At 35.2% G+C, this 18399-nt stretch overlaps 1 protein-coding gene across 2 annotated transcripts; it reads left to right on the forward strand.

The window, feature by feature from the left end:
• Window positions 1–1085: 1085 nt before the first annotated feature.
• Window positions 1086–6195, forward strand: LOC107771567 (linoleate 13S-lipoxygenase 3-1, chloroplastic). 2 transcript variants are annotated; one of them, XM_075251228.1, is made up of 9 exons: window positions 1187–1779; window positions 1888–2168; window positions 3218–3458; window positions 3558–3884; window positions 4016–4209; window positions 4308–4609; window positions 4692–4958; window positions 5238–5417; window positions 5684–6195. In XM_075251228.1, the coding sequence occupies exons 1-9, from the start codon at window positions 1407–1409 to the stop codon at window positions 5727–5729; spliced, it is 2211 nt and encodes a 736-aa protein (XP_075107329.1). In that variant the 5' UTR covers window positions 1187–1406; the 3' UTR covers window positions 5730–6195. The 2 variants fall into 2 exon arrangements, with proteins under 2 accessions (XP_016446456.1, XP_075107329.1); XM_016590970.2 differs by having other exon boundaries at window positions 1086–1779; window positions 5238–6195.
• Window positions 6196–18399: the final 12204 nt, after the last annotated feature.

Below are 18399 nucleotides of genomic sequence, written 5' to 3' on the forward strand. Positions count from 1 at the left end.
TGGCTACATTGTCAAGTTTGGGAATGCACTTGTATCATGGAAGTCTAAGAAACAAGACACTGTATCAAGGAGCTCTGCAGAAACTGAATTCAGAAGTATGGCCACATGTGCAGTTGAAGTGACCAGGTTAATAGGGTTGTTTGAAGAGCTTGGTGTGAAGCTAAAGTTACGTGTTGATCTTATATGTGACAGCAAGGAAGCCATTCAGATTGCTGCAAACCCAAATTTTCATGAGAGGACTAAACATATAGACATAGACTGCCATTTTGTAAGGGAAAAAATCATGCAACGGGGTGATGAGAACTGAACATGTTTCTACCAAAGAGCAACTAGCTGATTTGTTAACCAAAAGCTTGGGTAAGGTACAACATGACTATCTACTGGAGAAACTTGGGCTAAAGAATCTGTTCAAGCCATCAGCTTGAGGGGGAGTGTAGAGGAGTGGTGAGCCAATACAAGTTGTGGATGTAGAATATTGTACATTAAGTTGTATTATTTATACAGTTAGTGAATAAATTAGACAGTTATTATTGTAGGTAGTCGGTTAGTTCTATAGTAGGTGTGTGTCTATATATAATCCTTGTATAGATACATTTTGTTTTTTAGAAGAAGATAATGGAGGTTCTTCATTTCTCTCTCGAATTCCCTCTCTGAAACTCCTCTCGTCTTCTTCCTCAAACATCCTCACTGCTGAAGCTTCCAGTTATGGATGTTATCAGCTTTCAGATTAAATTTTGGTCTAATATAACTAAACATATTCTATTTTTTTCCCCTTTGAAGCTCCAACTTGAAGGTAATTTAGACCATACAACAATTTGGGAGTAAGTTTGAACAATTTTTCGAAATATTTGAACTTATGGAGTCCATTCGTTTTACATTGAATATTAATAATAAAATCAAATACAAAATGATTTACTGAATTGACAACGGAAAACAAAATTGAACAATTGCAAGGGAAATTTTGTTCCTTTTCAAAGAAAAAATAGAGTGGGAGAGAGAGAAATTATTTTTCTTCCCACTTTCTCCTTGGCTTCCACTTCCGCGTGTTTTCCTCTAAAACTCACAACTCGGTTTGACTAAATTCCACCATGTGAAAAGCTTGCACCAAAATGAAAACCCCACTTACATTATTATAAGGAGAGGAGCACAAAAAAGGTGAGAGCAACCGTACTAGTCATTTGAAGGAAATCAAAAACGTGTGGACGGTCACTCACAATTTTTAATAACTTCTCCCTCTTTCTATATATACCCTTCTCATCTAAATCATTTTGCCCCAAAAAAACCAGTTCCTAAACACTCATTTCTAACTAATAAATCCTCCTTTTTTTCCTCTCTCTCCCCCATAAATTTTGGAAAAAAAGAGCAGCACCATTGCAACATAAATTGAAGAGAGAACTATTATTATTATGGCACTAGCTAAAGAAATTATGGGTATTTCCTTAGTGGAGAAATCTTCACTTATTAGCTCATCAAAGGTGTTTTTGAATCCTAATTTCTATCAGAAAGAAAACCAGTTATGTGTCGGCCGACAGTTTCAAGGGAGGAGGAATTTGCGAACAAGGAGAGTACTGAGGCAGAGTACTATGGCGGCTATAAGTGAAAATTTGATCAAAGTGGTACCTGAAAAGGCAGTGAAATTCAAAGTAAGAGCTGTAGTTACAGTGAGGAACAAAAACAAGGAAGATCTTAAAGAAACAATTGTTAAGCATTTGGATGCTTTCACTGACAGATTTGGAAGGAATGTTGCCTTAGAACTCATTAGCACTGACATCGACCCAAGTAAGTCTCACACTTCCAATGACCCGTTCAAAGGTTTGTTATTAAAATTTGGCTTTTGTCCGGTGAATAATGTTTTGAACTGATTCTATTTCATTTTAATATATATAGATACAAAAGGGCCGAAGAAGAGCAATCAGGCAGTGTTAAAGGATTGGTCTAAGAAATCGAACTTGAAAACAGAAAGAGTAAATTACACAGCTGAATTTGTGGTGGATTCGAATTTTGGGACCCCCGGTGCGATAACAGTGACTAACAAGCACCAACAAGAGTTCTTTCTAGAGAGTATTACTATTGAAGGATTTGCATGTGGAGCAGTTCATTTCCCCTGTAATTCGTGGGTTCAGTCCAAAAAAGATCATCCTGGAAAAAGGATATTCTTCTCTAATCAGGTAAGAAGAAATAAAATTTCTTTCTTTTTATTGCCATTAATATGTTAATCATCTGATATGAATTATGATTAGTTGCTAACATGATAAGGTGAAGTAGCACGAGTAAATTTCAAATTTGATTATCCCATATGAATTTTTTTCTACTTTTTTTAATTCAACTCTTTTTGTTGATATAAAATATTTCCGTGGTATTCACGACTGAACGTGTGGAGAGTAGTCTTAGGTTGAATTTCATAAGTAAGCGACTACCGTTGTTGAATGGATCAAGAGGAATTTCAAAAGATAAGAATTTACAACAAAATAGGAAACTATCAACTTTATGATGACCACTTTCGTAGAAGAAACTGATTATTCTAATCTGAATATTTTTCATAAGATTCGGTTAGATAGTTTAATCATCAAAAGGAGCAAAAGAGAATATTGGGAAAATAAAAAAGAAGAAACAATAGGTATACTTAAAAAAAGGGAATACAATCAGGAGTTGTTCTATATTTTAACACCAGCCATAGCCTATCGGCAAAGCCACCCGCAAAAGAAATTAAAAAAACAATGTAAACGTGTGTATAAAGTAACATAAATGATGCTACTCTCCCCTCTCTCTCTTTCATTTTGTGTCTTATTTTGATTGCTTATGAAATTTAAGAATATAAAGAGAAATTTTGAATCCGGTGATTTTAAACAACAGTATCTTTGAATCTTGTGGTCGTTGTAAAAATACTTACGACGACAGAATTTATAGCCCTTCGTTAAAAAGTGGTAGTTAAAAGTCAGTTTTCTATACTGTATGTGTTTCAATTTATGTGAACCTATTTCCTTTTTTATAAGTCCGTGCAAAAAAGAATGACCATTTTCTTTTTTGGAAATAATTTCTCTTTATGCAATAATTAATAGTCAAACAAAATATATATGTCTCATTTTACACCACAAGTTCAAAAGTCTCTCTTTTCTTAAATTTCGTACCCAATCAAATAAGTTCACATAAATTGAAACGGAGGGAGTAGTAATAAATATTATCCTTACTAACAAAGTTTCTCCAAATTATTGAGCAGCCATATCTACCCAATGAGACGCCTGCGGGACTCAAATCAATAAGAGAGAGGGAGTTAAGAGATCTAAGAGGCGATGGAACAGGCATCAGAAAATTGTCTGATAGAGTATATGATTATGACATATACAATGATCTTGGCAATCCTGATAAGGGCATTGATTTTGCTCGTCCTAAACTTGGAGGATCCAATAACGTTCCTTACCCAAGACGTTGTCGCACTGGTCGTGTTCCTACAGACACTGGTCAGTTACTTTCTTTATACTGTCATTGTATGCAAGTTAAGTCTGTACTTCGAGTTTACCTTTATTCACTTAGCTTATCTTTGGTGTTTTTGATTATAGATATGAGTGCGGAGAGCCGTGTGGAGAAGCCAAAACCATTGTATGTTCCAAGAGATGAACAATTTGAGGAGTCTAAGATGAATGCTTTCACAACTGGAAGGCTTAAAGCAGTGCTCCATAATTTAATTCCATCGTTAATGGCTAGCATCTCAACGAATAATCACGATTTCAAGGGATTCTCAGACATTGATAGTCTTTATAGTAAAGGGCTACTTCTGAAGCTTGGTCTTCAAGATGAAATGTTAAAAAAGCTTCCATTGCCTAAAGTCGTTAGCAGTATCCAAGAAGGGGATCTGCTCAAATATGACACGCCAAAGATACTCTCAAGTAATTACTCTTTACACTGTCAGTGTATCTATATAAGTTTAATTCTATGGTTGCTATAAAACTCAATGTGCATTCTTTTAGCTAGTGATGCCAAAATATATTAACCAATGTGAATATTCTGTATATTGCAGAGGACAGATTTGCTTGGTTACGAGACGATGAATTTGCTAGACAAGCAATAGCAGGAGTCAATCCAGTGAACATCGAAAGACTTAAGGTTTTCCCACCAGTAAGCAAGCTTGATCCTGAGATCTATGGCACTCAAGAATCCGCTCTCAAAGAGGAGCACATTCTTGGTCATCTCAATGGCATGACTGTTCAAGAGGTAAATATTATTGGTTTTAACTAATACTGATAGTGTAATATAAAAATTGCGACATAATATTTACTAACTGAATATGTTGATTTTCCTGATCTGAACAGGCATTGGATGCAAATAGGCTGTATATAGTGGATTACCACGATGTTTACCTGCCGTTTCTTGATCGGATTAACGCCCTAGATGGCCGCAAAGCATATGCAACACGCACAATTTTTTTCTTGTCTGATTTGGGTACTCTCAAACCCGTTGCCATTGAGCTTAGCCTCCCTCAAACGGGTCCAAGTTCACGGTCCAAACGTGTTGTCACACCACCTGTTGACGCCACTGGCAACTGGATGTGGCAACTCGCCAAAGCACATGTCTGTTCCAATGACGCCGGCGTTCACCAACTCGTCAACCACTGGTAAGTAAAACTGAAAATGTAGGCAGTGATACGTACCATTCTAGTAATTTCTGAATGAATATTAACTCATTTTTGGTTATAGGTTGCGTACACATGCGTGTTTGGAACCATTTATATTGGCGGCACACAGGCAATTAAGTGCGATGCATCCCATTTATAAGTTACTGGATCCACATATGAGATACACACTAGAAATTAATGCATTGGCTCGCCAGAGCTTGATCAGTGCCGATGGTGTAATCGAGGCTTGTTTTACTCCTGGTCGTTATTGCATGGAGATGAGTGCTGCTGCCTACAAGAATTTTTGGCGTTTTGATTTGGAAGGCCTCCCAGCTGACCTTATCCGAAGGTACCATTTAGTCCGATAATATTAAATTTCTTTATACTGTGAATGTATAAGTTTAAAACTATATATATTCAATGAGGATTTAACTTACAATTTGTCATCATAGTTTTAACTAATAACTAATAAATTTATCCATGTACACTTACTTCAGAAAATTTACGTTGAAGTAACTTGTTAGCATAAAATTTAAACCCATAAATTATGAGTTCTCTACTTGTAGTATTTATTCTGTGCAAAAGTGGGAAAATCTAATAAATATTTGCTCAATATTTCATAATGCAGAGGGATGGCAATACCGGACCCAACACAGCGTCATGGACTGAAACTTCTAATTGAGGACTATCCCTATGCAGCAGATGGACTCATGATATGGGCAGCAATAGAGGGCTGGGTTCGCAGCTATGTAAATCACTACTACCCTGACTCGGCCCAAGTTTGCAATGACAGAGAACTCCAAGCCTGGTATGCCGAGTCCATTAACGTGGGCCACGCAGACCTCCGAAATGCAGAGTGGTGGCCCACATTAGCTACTCCAGAGGATCTCATTTCGATCCTCACCACCCTCATCTGGCTAGCTTCAGCACAACATGCTTCGCTGAATTTCGGCCAGTACCCATACGGCGGCTACGTCCCCAATCGGCCACCTCTCATGCGTAGATTAATCCCTGATGAGAATGATCCCGAATATGCAGTTTTTCATGCTGATCCACAAAAGTATTTCTTTTCAGCTCTACCCAGTTTGTTACAAGCAACAAAGTTTATGGCCGTGGTTGACACATTATCAACTCATTCACCCGACGAAGAATACATAGGAGATAGACAGCAACCGTCTACCTGGACCGGGGATGCAGAGATTGTCGAAGCGTTCTATGATTTCTCGTCCGAAATAAGGAGAATAGAGAAGGAGATAGATGATAGGAATGCTGATACGAGATTAAGAAACAGGTGTGGTGCTGGTGTGCTACCATATGAACTATTGGCGCCAAGTTCTGACCCTGGAGTAACATGTAGAGGTGTTCCAAATAGTGTATCAATATGAGCATGTATGTATAGTTATGATGCAAGTACATATAGTATAGCCAATGTCTATAAAGTCCACAAAATAATAGCGTGGACTGATGAGTTTTCTGCATATATATTTTAAGATCAAGATGTATGTTTGTATCTATAGGTTTTTGTAAGCACGTTAACTCTAGCAAAGTTCCTATAATATATGAATAACGACATTAAATTTGTTTAACATGGAATCCTAGATTATCCCATATTCCCAATGTTCTTTAAATCTTTGATTTACACATCAAAACATGAAATACATCAAAAGAAGAATATTTTGCATTTCATAATACAATTGCTAAATCCTCCGCGAGACTGGTGGAAGAGTACTAAAAGGGCTGCCAAATTGAGATTTTCGGCAAATGACTTCAATCAAAAGCTTATAACTAGAGGTTAATTCTCTAATTATATTCTAACATTCGGCGTTAGTGATGAGACCACAATAGACCAGATTATTATTTTTTGCAGTATATAGTAATTCTTACTTATATTCTTACATTAGGGGTTACCTCTCCCCAGTACATAGATTAGAACATTTTTCATATATAGTAGTTCTCAAATCCTTCGTAAGGTAGTGATGAGCTTTCGACATTTTCTCGCTTAGAAAGAAGACTAGCCAATACCATCTCCCAGGTTGCTTATGAGCCGGTTCGTTTAGATATTTAGGCTTAACGGTCGGCAAAATCAATAAACCTATTTTACGATTGGAGTATTATTACAGTTCAACTTTGAACAGCCTTAGTTCCCATTATTTTAATTATCGTGCTGCTTCATTTCCACAATTTGTTGACATTTAAATGATGTTATTTTTTTCTTCTAAAAATGACTAGCGAGGGTGTAAGTTGCCACTGGGGCGGCAAATGGGCGGGTTGGACCGAATTTGGTCGAGTCAAGATGGATTGAGTCAATAAATAGGTCATTGCCCAACCCATCCCAAAGTATACTTGAACTAAGATGAGTTGAGTAAAGATATGCTAAACAATGAGTCATAACTCAACCCGCCCAACTTGAACCATTTTTACAAATTAGAACCATACTCCATCTTGCATAAACAAAGTCTTTAACCGTTTATACACCTATGTATATTACCTATTTCCTAGCTTCCTCATAATTTATTCATTAATTCCATGCACCGGTGATAAATTGCTATATATCTACTTTAAAATTTTTAGCTAACAAAAATATGGATTAATCTTCTACTCAACTATTCACGAGCTTTTATAACTTTCTAAAACTAAACAAATATTTAAAAGTGTAAAATGAGGGAAAAAAATCAAAGAAAATAGCAGTTGGACAATGTTTCAGAAAATATTATGAAATTTCTTTTGTGCAAGATAAAGGTTTGGCTAGTTGATTTTTTTTTATTTTTTTTGTTTCTACTGATGTTGGAATTGTTCCAAAAATAATTCATTTAGAAAAGAGCCTTCCGACCACAAGAAATTCTCAGAAAATTTTGTTGATAAAGCTTTTTAGAGAAAAACAACCCAGACAATTTTCTGTACAAACTTTGATTTATATCTATCTATGTAGTTATTATTTGTTCTTTACAATGTAATACAAGAAGCCCTACTCCCCACTTAGAAGTACTCCCTCCTTTCCAAAAAAATGCTATTAGTATTTTTTTCTTAAATAACAATTAGTATTTAAAATTTGTAAGTTGAAATATCTCTGTTATGTTATTTTTAAATAAATAAATTTCACCACAACTCAGTTATAAAACTATTCATATTTACATTAAAACTTAAATACTTTGATTTTCGTTGTTCAACTTAGATACAGAAACTAATGATGGGCAACTAAGTAAATTTTCAGACAAGCCTTCAGTTGGGTTGAGATCCCTTCGTTTTGGGTGAGCTTCATGGGTTGTATTTGGGCTGCTTCATGGGTTAGAATGGACTATAAAAATGATGGGTTAACTTGGACTCAGTCCAAATAGACCCATGAACTAAAATGTTTCTAGCCCAACTCATTAATCTCTGGACGGATTGGGCGGATTGGATGAGTTTGAGCTCAAATTACCACCCCTAGTTGCCATCAACTCATACAACTATTGATCAACTTTACCTTCACTCCTTACATCCCCACGTTGATAGGTGCCTACTTTTCCAATCATCTTTACCATGATTAAGAAAAATGGGCACCTATCAACGAATGTTGCTGGTTATTGTACCGTTAATATGTCCCACATCTGTTGTATGAATGAATGATCTTCACTTATTATAATTTTTGAATTTTTTTTTATCTCATGAACTATCTGTTGAAGTCGAGTTAATATAGTATAAAAACTAGATTCATTATTCTTAATTCTTAATTTATTCAATGTTGGGCTGTCTAATGATAGATACCGTGATTCTTAATCAACCAGATCAAATTATCCGTCGTGATTTTTTCAAAAGAAAAAGTTGCAAAGAAATATGCATAATAAATCATTCACAAATCTAAAACTCTCAACAGAAACTTAAATTTATATTTTTTGATATTATTAGAATAAAAGTAGACTCATACGATTAAACAACTTCAGAGAACTAAATATCCGAGCTGGCAAAGTAGTAGCAACAAACTTTTGTGATAAAAGACTCTACTAGGGGTGGCATGTGGGCCGTGCCCGATCCTAAATGGGCTTCGTGGGCCCGATCCTAAGTGGGCTAGTCCTAGGCGGGCCGGTCCTAAGCGGTCCCGGGCTTTGCGGGCTTCTTGTTGGAATCGGCCCAGGACCGGGACCACGAACTAACGGTCCCGGGTTAAATGGGCCGGTCCGGGCCTAAGCAGGCCCAAGCGGACCCAACAGATACTTTCTATTTTTAAATTTTTTTTTATACAAGTTAGAGAAAAAAATGATAATAAAAATATCTAAGGCAATTTGTAAATTATATTATAGAATTGTCACCTATATATATATATCTTAAGATGTATATATAGTATATCTTAAGATGTATACTATCGAATAACATATCCTAGTGCCTTTTCGATCCCAAAAAGCACTAGGATGCTCAGCACAAATATCAATAGCAATTTTTTCGGAAATCATTTTAATCTTTTCCTGCACTTTAATGGATTTTAAAGTGTCAAATATATTCATACTAAATAATTCTAATTGTAATGAATCAATATGTCTTTGCTTCATATCAATTAAAGCATTAATATCTCTAGTTACGGAATCTGTAACAAAAGTGTAACTAATCTTTTTATCCTTATAAGTAGCTGTAAAACCTTTTGAGTCTATGCTAGTAAAAGGATAAATAACATTAATAAAAGGTGTTCCAAGTATAATTGGAGGGCATAGCTGATTTTTAACTAAGAAAAAGAAGTGAGGAATGCAGACTTTATTCTGACAAATACTTGTATTAGGCAATTTATACTTTATATCTAAAGCATGTCCTGATGCAGATTTAACCATAAGAGTAGTTTTTTGAAAATATTTAGTAGGTACTAAACCTTCTTGAATGCAGCTAACATCAGCTCCATTATCAATCATAGCAATATTTGTAATAGAAAAACTATTATCAATTAAAATAGTACATTTAATATACCATTTATGGGCAGTAACAATTTGTATCATTCCTAGAAACATATCATATTGAGAATCAATCTTAAATTAATAACTGACTTAATAATAAAATTACACCAACCAGAGATACTTCTTTCGATGATTTAAAAGTTGAAGTTGAAAACTTGAAAAGAGAGATCAAATCTCTTAAACAAAATCAAATAATTTGTGATCATAGGATTACTGAGATTGAGAAAATCAATTCTCCAGCTGAGAAATCTGATGATAAAAACAAAGATATTTCTGAAAATGATATTGAAGAAAAACCTATTAAGATTGATTCTCAACATGATATGTTTCTAGGAATGATGCAAATTGTTACTGCCCATAAATGGTATATTAAATGTACTATTTTAATTGATAATAGTTTTTCTATTATAAATATTGCTATGATTGATAGTGGAGTTGATGTTAGCTGCATTCAAGAAGGTTTAGTACCTACTAAATATTTTCAAAAAATTGCTCATATGGTTAAATCTGCATCAGGACATGCTTTAAATATAAAGTATAAATTGCTTAATACGGGCATTTGTCAGAATAAAGTATGCATTCCTCACTTCTTTTTCTTGGTTAAAAATCAGTTATACCCTCCAATTATACTTGGAACACCTTTTATTAATGCTATTTATCCTTTTACTAGTATAGACTCAAAAGGTTTTACAGCTACTTATAAGGATAAAAAGATTAGTTACACTTTTGTTACAGATCCCGTAACTAGAGATATTAATGCTTTAATTTATATGAAACAAAGATATATTGATTCATTACAATTAAAATTATTTAGTATGAATATATTTGACACTTTAAAATCCACTAAAGTGCAGGAAAAGATTAAAATAATTTCCGAAAAAATTACTATTGATATTTGTGCTGAGCATCCTTGTGCTTTTTGGGATCGAAAAAAGCATATTATCACTCTTCCATATAAAGATAATTTCTATGAGGATGATATTCATACTAAATCTCGACCTTGTCAGATGAACGCTGAATTGGTAGAATTTTGCAAAAAAAGAGATTGATAATTTGTTACAAAAGGGTTAAAATCCCTGCGTAACCAATATTAGACGCATCTGTCTCAATAATTTTTTGCCAAGCTGGATTAGCAAGAGTTAAACAAGGTAAAGACTTAACTCGTTGTTTAATATTTTTAACTAAAGCAGTATGACTATCAGTCCAAGGTTTTTTATAATCCTTCTTTAGTCTGTCATATAAAGGGGACAAATCACGAGATAAATTGTTATAAAAAAGGGATATATAATTTAAACTTCCCAAAAATCTTTGCAATTGAGTTCTATCAGTAATAACGTCAGGAAATTTTGATGCACAATCAATCGATCTTTGTATAGGAGTAATTTTTCCTTGACAAATATTATGTCCTAAAAATCGAACATTTATTTGAAATAAACTCATTTTTTGTTTTGAAATAACTAAACCATTTTGTATAACAATCTTTTTAAAGATATCTAGATGCTTAATATGCATTTCAAATATTTTGGAGAATATCAAAATGTCATCAATATAAACAATGATAAAATCCAGATATGGATTAAATATATCATTCATGATTTTTTGAAATTCAGAGGGGGCATTCTTTAAACCAAAAAGCATAACATTCTATTCATATTGCCCAAATGGAACATTAAAAGCAGTTCTATAAGTATGCTCTTTAAATATTTGAATCTGCCAATATCCAGATTTTAAATCAAATTTTGAAAATAAATTGGCATCATATAATCTTGATAATAAATCCTTTTTATTGGGAATGGAATACCTTATCCATTTTAAATACTTATTCAAAGGTTTATAATTAATAACTAATCTAGGAATACCACGTTCCTTTTCAGCAGGATTATTAACATAAAAAGCTGTGTAAGACCAAGGAGATTTTGAGGGTTTTATCAAACCAGTCGATAATTAACTTCTGAAAAAGAGTAAGGCGCAGAATATTCAAATTCGTTCTTTTGTTTTTCAAAAGGTTTTGAAGAACTAGAACTTGAACTTGCAGCCAAATTAATAATTTTTTTATGAAATTTATCATCAGTAACTTCTTTTAAAAGTTCTATTATATTATCAGACATAATAGTTTTCATGTTCAAATCTTGAAATTGAGATTGTAATTTATAAAATTCATCATCATCACAAGTACATATACTACCTTTGCAAGCTGTACAAGTATTATCAATATAATTATCACTATTAGATAAATCAAGTAAATCGACTTCAACTTCAGATTCTAACTCAGAATAATAATTAGATTTTGATCCAGAAGTGTATAACAAACCATAAACCTTATCACGTAATTCATCGTCTAGTTCTAAGATTTTCAGCTTTTGAAGCTTACAATTTGGAGCTATATGATCAAATTTTCCACATTTATAACACTTAATATCAGCAAGATCTCGCTTAGACCTATTTTTCATAAATCTAGTAGACTTGCGATGGGCTTTTTTAGCATCACGCTCTTCTTTGGATCTATATCTCGATCTCTTTTTCTTATAAGGACTGTCTGGATTTGGGTACCTATGATATCTATGTTTCTTCTTCTTATGAGTAGAAGTCTCGGGTAAACCGGGTATCCGAACTGGGTACAAAAGTCTCCTAATTGAGATTTCTCTCTAAGCTTATCTATCTTAAGCTGTCTGGACAATATTAACTCATTGCACAAGTTTTATCCTTCTTGTGTGCATACTCCTCTCAATTTTTCATAAGTATAATCTTTGTACGGAATTTTCCCGTAACTACCCCTTATAGTTTTTCTTACTCTTTCAGCAAGGGAAGGTCATCTATAAACTTAGCTTTCCAATGTTCATACTTATTTTCGGGTAATTCCATTACTCTACTCATAAAAGTATCTTTATACCATCTAAACTCGCTTAAGGTCCTACATCTAAGGCCATTTAGCAAAGTACGGACAGTCTCGTTCTGATTGATAAATCTACCATTGAAATGTTCTAATATGGTAAGAACAAGAGTGTAAACAACATCTTCTCTATTTTTCACTAGAGCCATGCCTAAGTTATCAACTCCTTCGCAAGTGGCTATAGCATTAATAACCATCGCCTTTTCATCAGCAGTTAAATAATTATCCCACCAGCCACGAAGCTGGCCAGTAAAACCTGCAATAATCATTTTGTAAATAGTTCTATCTGTATTTTTTATACTTTTACAGATAGTTGCGTACATAAGCATTCTATGTACAAAAATAGTCAATTGTCTATTAGTTAAACCATCAAGATTCCATTCATAAATTTCGGAACCATTATAAGACGTATTAGTCTGATTCAAAACTCGTTCTTATATTAAAACATCTTGAGAAGTAGGACGTTTATAATAATAAGTTTGCATTCTGGGTTTATCAGCATACTTACTATTCTTTTTGGGATAACCTCTGAGTTTATTAACTCTGACCAAACTTCATTTTTATAATCAAAAGTGATATCTTATTTATCAGCAAAATCTTTTGATAAATCAATAGGTTTGATATTTAAACCAGATAACTTTTTATCAAGAAGTTCTTCTAAATCATTTAAAGACTTGAATTTAAAATCCTGAATCTCAGGTGGTCTTTGAACATGAGTAAGAACAATTTGAGCTTCTGATTTGCTTCCTGAAGTAGAGGCAATATCAGTTACTTTCTTGCTAGTACTCATTTCCTTTATCAAAACTGCTAATTCATTAAGTTTTTTATCAAGAGAACTGATGTATTCACCCAAAACTTTAACATATAAACTTAAATAGTTATTTTGAGAAATCAAATTATTAATTTCTGCGATGCTGACTGCAGCAACATCTTCATCAATAAATTTTTGAAATGCAGTAAATGTAATACTTGTATTATTTGGTAAAACAAAAGGTGCTTGAGGAGGGTATACAGCTTTAGTAATATTGCCCTTCCCATCTTTATAAGATCTTTCTAAAACCTTTATATAAAGCGGTAAATAAGTAGTTATAAACCAAGGAACAAAATACATAATTTGATTATGTAGAGCACAAGTTTCATACAACTCTTGAGAAATATTATTTAAATCCTCTTTACTAAGGTTTAAAAAAATCAAGTTTTAAACCGGTTCCATTTATTACAAAAAAAAATCTTTTTGAATATATTTTCTAGCTTGTAACTCTGGACTAAAATCTATTTGGTGTGGGATCATTAAGTATCATTGGGGTTGAAATCCATTTCGGATGCAGAAGGAATATCCTTATCAGAAATATTATCACTATCCTGAACAATATTTGTTTGGGGGTTAATCTTAACCCTTTCAACTGGCTTATCACCCATTTTGGTAGAAATTGTATGCAAAGATGCAACACGATTTCTAGCTGGTCCATAGACTGGTTCAACAGGTGAAATATGTTGAATATCAGGCAGCAGTCTACGATTAGTAAATGAATGCCTATTATAACTAGGACTAATAGCAGGCAAAAGTCTATTATTAGAAAATGACTGCCTATTATAAGTGAAACTATTTTCATCAAATTGAATGCAAATCCTACCATCCGGATTTTGAGTAATATGATAATATTCCGTATTATTGACAGCATTAGTAATCTGACTAGGGGATATAACCGAATCCTAAGTCCAAGTAGTCAGAAAATTAATTTCTTCCCACTTAATAGGTCTCCTCGTGGTGATCATAGACTTTGCAAAATTGGTTTCCACTAATATAGTCTGATCTGATGTATCATACAGTTTACATCTAGGGTTTAACGTAGATAGTAATTTAAAATAAATTCTATATGATAAACATATAAGTTCAGATCCAAGCGCATAATTATAACCATGCGTTTTCACATTTAATGTCAAGGCATCAAGTATATTAATATCAGATAGAGATAATTGAAGATTGGGTTGAGTATTAAAATATACTGGACCGTAGGCCATAGTAGATTCAATAGAACCCATCAGAGACTGTCTAAAATTCAGATTTCTAGCATCCCTGAGATCAGCTAAAAACGTCTCTGGTAACCCTGATAACGGTACCCACAAAGCATGGTGTATGCCTAGAACTACCCGGACATAACAAGAATAGTAGCTACGTACGGACTCTCGTCACTTCGTGCGTACGTAGCCCCCACAAATAATCATACATTAATTAAGTTCGCCTATTGGGAAATTTCCCTCTTACAAGGTTAGAAAAGAGACTTACCTCGCTTTAAGGCCTACTTTTCGGTCCAAGCTTATGCCCAAACCCTCAATTTGGTACTGAACAACCCAAAACTACCCAAATAGTGTAGAAACTAATCAATATAAGCTTAAAAGTTCATATCCCTAATATTTAAGTAATTTCCCAACCCTAAATGCAAGATTCCTAAAATTCACCCCCCGAACCCACGTGCCCGGATTCTGAAAATTTTCGAAGAAAGTTGTAAACATAAATATATGATTTTCATTAAGTTCTATAGCCATTTTCGTGGTAAAACTCCATTTTTATCAAAAAAACCTAGGTTTGCCTCTAAACCTATGATTTTCACTAATTTGCATATTATAATCTACCCATAAACTATGTATTAAACTCACATTAGGTAGAAATTACTTACCTCACAAATCTAGGTCCAAATCCCCTCCTTAAGAGCTCCCAAGTCTCCCAAGAGTGTAATAAATGACCCTAAAAATGCCCAAGTCCCAATTTTAAACTCACTGCCCAGCTGCTCCGCTTTTTCATGATCGCGGAAGAGGCCTCGCGATCGCGAAGGCAAACAGCCCAGGCCCAAGGAAAATTTCCCATCGCGGATGCGACAGGAGCAATGCGAACGCGGAGATTCGCTTGGCCTACCCTACGCGAACGCAAGGGCTTCTTCGCGAACGCGAAGAATGAACAACGACCACCTAGATCAGCCTCTTCTACGCGAACGCGGGCTAGGTCACACGAACGCGAAGACTACAGGGCCCAGACCTCCGCGAACGCGGTCCTACGTATGCGAACGTGAAGGGAAAAAGCTTCCCAGCCCACAGACCCCAAATCCTTCATCGCGAACATGAGGGTCTGACCGCGTTCGCGAAGAAAGAAACCAGCAGCGGAAATCTGGTGTGTTTCAACTCAACTCAGGGCGGTCCGAAATGCACCTGAGTCCCTCGGGACACCGTCCAACTACTCCAACAAGTCTATAAATATAATACGAACTTGCTCGAACTCTCGAAATGCGTAAAACAACAACAAAACCAAGAATCACACCCAAAACCAAATTGAATCAAACTTTGAACTTCAAGTTTCTAAATCGCTCCGAATGCGTCGTATCATACTTAAACTACTCGGAATGACACTAAATTTTGCGTGCAAGTCTTAAATGTCATTACAGAACTATTCCCGATCTCTAAATTTTATTTGGACCTCGATATCACCAAAACCCGCTCTAAGCCAAATTTAAAGAACTTCAAAGTTCTTCAAGAACCAACTTTCACTATTAGGCGCCAAAATGCTCTCGTGCCATCCAAAACCCAATCCGAGTATACGCCCAAGTCCGAAATCATCATACGAACCTATTGGAACCGTCAAATCCCGATTCTGAGGTTGTTTACTCAAAATATTGACCAAAGTCAAGCTTAGCCTTTTAAGCCAAACTTAAGGAACTAAGTGATCCGATTTCAATCCAAACTCTTCCAAATCCCGAACCAACTATCCCTGCAAGTCATAAATCAGCAAAAGCAAGTACGTGAAGTCTTATTTAGGGGAACGAGATTCTAGCAAGTAAAACGACCGGTCGGGTCGTTACACCGTACCTTTCCCTCTCAAGTTGTCCGCTTGAGAGTACCAGTTTAGTCCCCCCTTAAAAACCTTCTCTGGTGGAAACTGTGCAAGCATCATGTTGAACCTAGGATGGATGAATACCCTTGGTGTATTAAGTCCAATGGGATTTTTACAATCCCAAGTGATAGCTTCATACTTTATGTGCCTTATTTGGAAAAGCATGTGCTAATATGCTGACTATTTATTGTCTTAAACTATTCTAATTTAGGAGGAGCAGAGCTAACTCATTCAAAACATCCTTATCTCTTGTGCCATCCCCATAACGGCTTATCTGTATATCTATATCTCTTAAATATCTATACTTATTCGCTTACTATTTATTTCAAAGCATTCAGGACATATTCTTTCAAAATTACTACACGCTTAACACAATCAAGTCCTGAGCATTTCTTAGACTTCTATTCTTAGGCTCAAATAATGCAAATCTTGGGCCTGGACAATCTATCTTCCCGTCCCACAACCATAACCTCTTATTTTTCCTAAATGAAGTATTACATCCATTGTTTACATAAAAGAACTGATCTATCATTATCATCAGTCGTAGTTAATGGCGTGATTTCTTTCTCAAGGGATATTTCATCTTAACTGTCCTTATGTGGGTATAACTTTTTCAAAAGGAGATTACCATTCAATTGTCACTATCCTCTATTCAACCCACTCCAGATCATGTCTTAGGGCTAGCATCCAAATAACGTCATTTTTGGATATTCGTTCCGTATCCCAACTTATGCAATACTCGAGTTATATGAAATTTTCTTAACTTGGGTTCTTCGGACATTTTTGTCCAACTGGCATAATATTCTATTTTTAAAAAGGTTAAGGCATTTCGATTTTTCATACAATCAATCTCTATTTTATTAAAGTAATTCAACTCTATCTTAGCGTCAAATGTGGCCTAATAGTTTCGTTTCCTTGCGTATCTTGCACGTTTTTACATCCAAGGCATAGCATCCAAAGTCCAAGGAGGTTAGACCCATGCGTTTGCTTTCGGCACTTTGTTTGCTTATCTCCAGAATATGTGCCCGAATCTTAGATCGTTGGGACCTTCCCGAGATTTGTAGTCTTGATTGTCAATACCACTCAAGCACTATGCTATTACTCTACCAATCTCCACCCACCCATCTGTGATACTCTTCTAAAATTGTTTTGTCTAAGTTCGATCTTATAATCACACTCTGTACTTTTGGAGCATTCACCAGGACTTCAATAGAGGACTATCCTATCATATAGATCTTGCACTCTCAAGCGATTCTATAAGTTTCAAATATGAACTATGTATTGACCAGATTTTCTGTATAAGAGGGGATACGTAGGTAGCCTATTATTGGGTTCAGTCTCATTATACCAAAAACTCAATTTCTCTCCAAAGACGAAACTGTGGCAAATATTTTGAGTTTCCTCAAAATTTGGGATTATATCATCAAAGTCTTCGAAAACGAATGATAGGTACAACCTCGTCAAGAATTTCTCAACAGACATACGCTGCAAAGCGCGAGGACCACCACCTGCATAGGGATATACACCACAAAGCACGAAGTCTTCACCTTTATAAGGATAAGAATTGATTTCTCTCATTTACATAAGGCTAACCACTGTCTACCTCTACTTGCATAAGGCTAAGCACCGCCTTCTCATCATTTGCATGAGGTTAAGCTCTACTTTCATTCTTGTATAAGGCTAAGCACTGCCTTCTTCCACTTGCATGAGGCTAAACACTGCCTTTATCCTTGCATGAGGTTAAGCTCTACCTCCATTCTTGCATAAGGCTAAGCACTGCCTATCCCTATTTGCATGAGGCTAAGCTCTGCTTCCAGTATTGCATAAGGCTAAACATTGCCTTCCTCTGCATAGGGCTAAGTACTGCCCTCATTACTTGCATAAGGCTAAGCACTGCCCCTCATCATTTGCATAAGGCTAAGCACTGCCTTCCCCCACTTGCATGAGGCTAAGCTCCGCCTCCATTATTGCACAAGGCTAAGCATTGCCTTTCTTTGCATAAGGCTAAGCATTGTCTTTCTTTGCATAGGACTAAGCATTACCCTCTCTATCTACATTAGGGTCAAGCACGACCCTTCTACTTGCTTGAGTCTAAGCACTG

The sequence above is a fragment of the Nicotiana tabacum genome, chromosome 4 (genome assembly GCF_000715075.1).
Source record: "Nicotiana tabacum cultivar K326 chromosome 4, ASM71507v2, whole genome shotgun sequence".
NCBI lineage: Eukaryota > Viridiplantae > Streptophyta > Magnoliopsida > Solanales > Solanaceae > Nicotiana > Nicotiana tabacum.

Excerpts from the sequence above, each read along its gene's own strand:
- LOC107771567 (XM_016590970.2), top strand. The coding sequence starts at position 1,407 with ATGGCACTAGCTAAAGAAATTATGGGTATTTCCTTAGTGGAGAAATCT. Across the intron at positions 2,169-3,217 it reads GGATATTCTTCTCTAATCAG|CCATATCTACCCAATGAGAC; the intron begins GTAAGAAGAAAT and ends ATTATTGAGCAG. Across the intron at positions 4,959-5,237 it reads CCAGCTGACCTTATCCGAAG|AGGGATGGCAATACCGGACC; the intron begins GTACCATTTAGT and ends TTCATAATGCAG.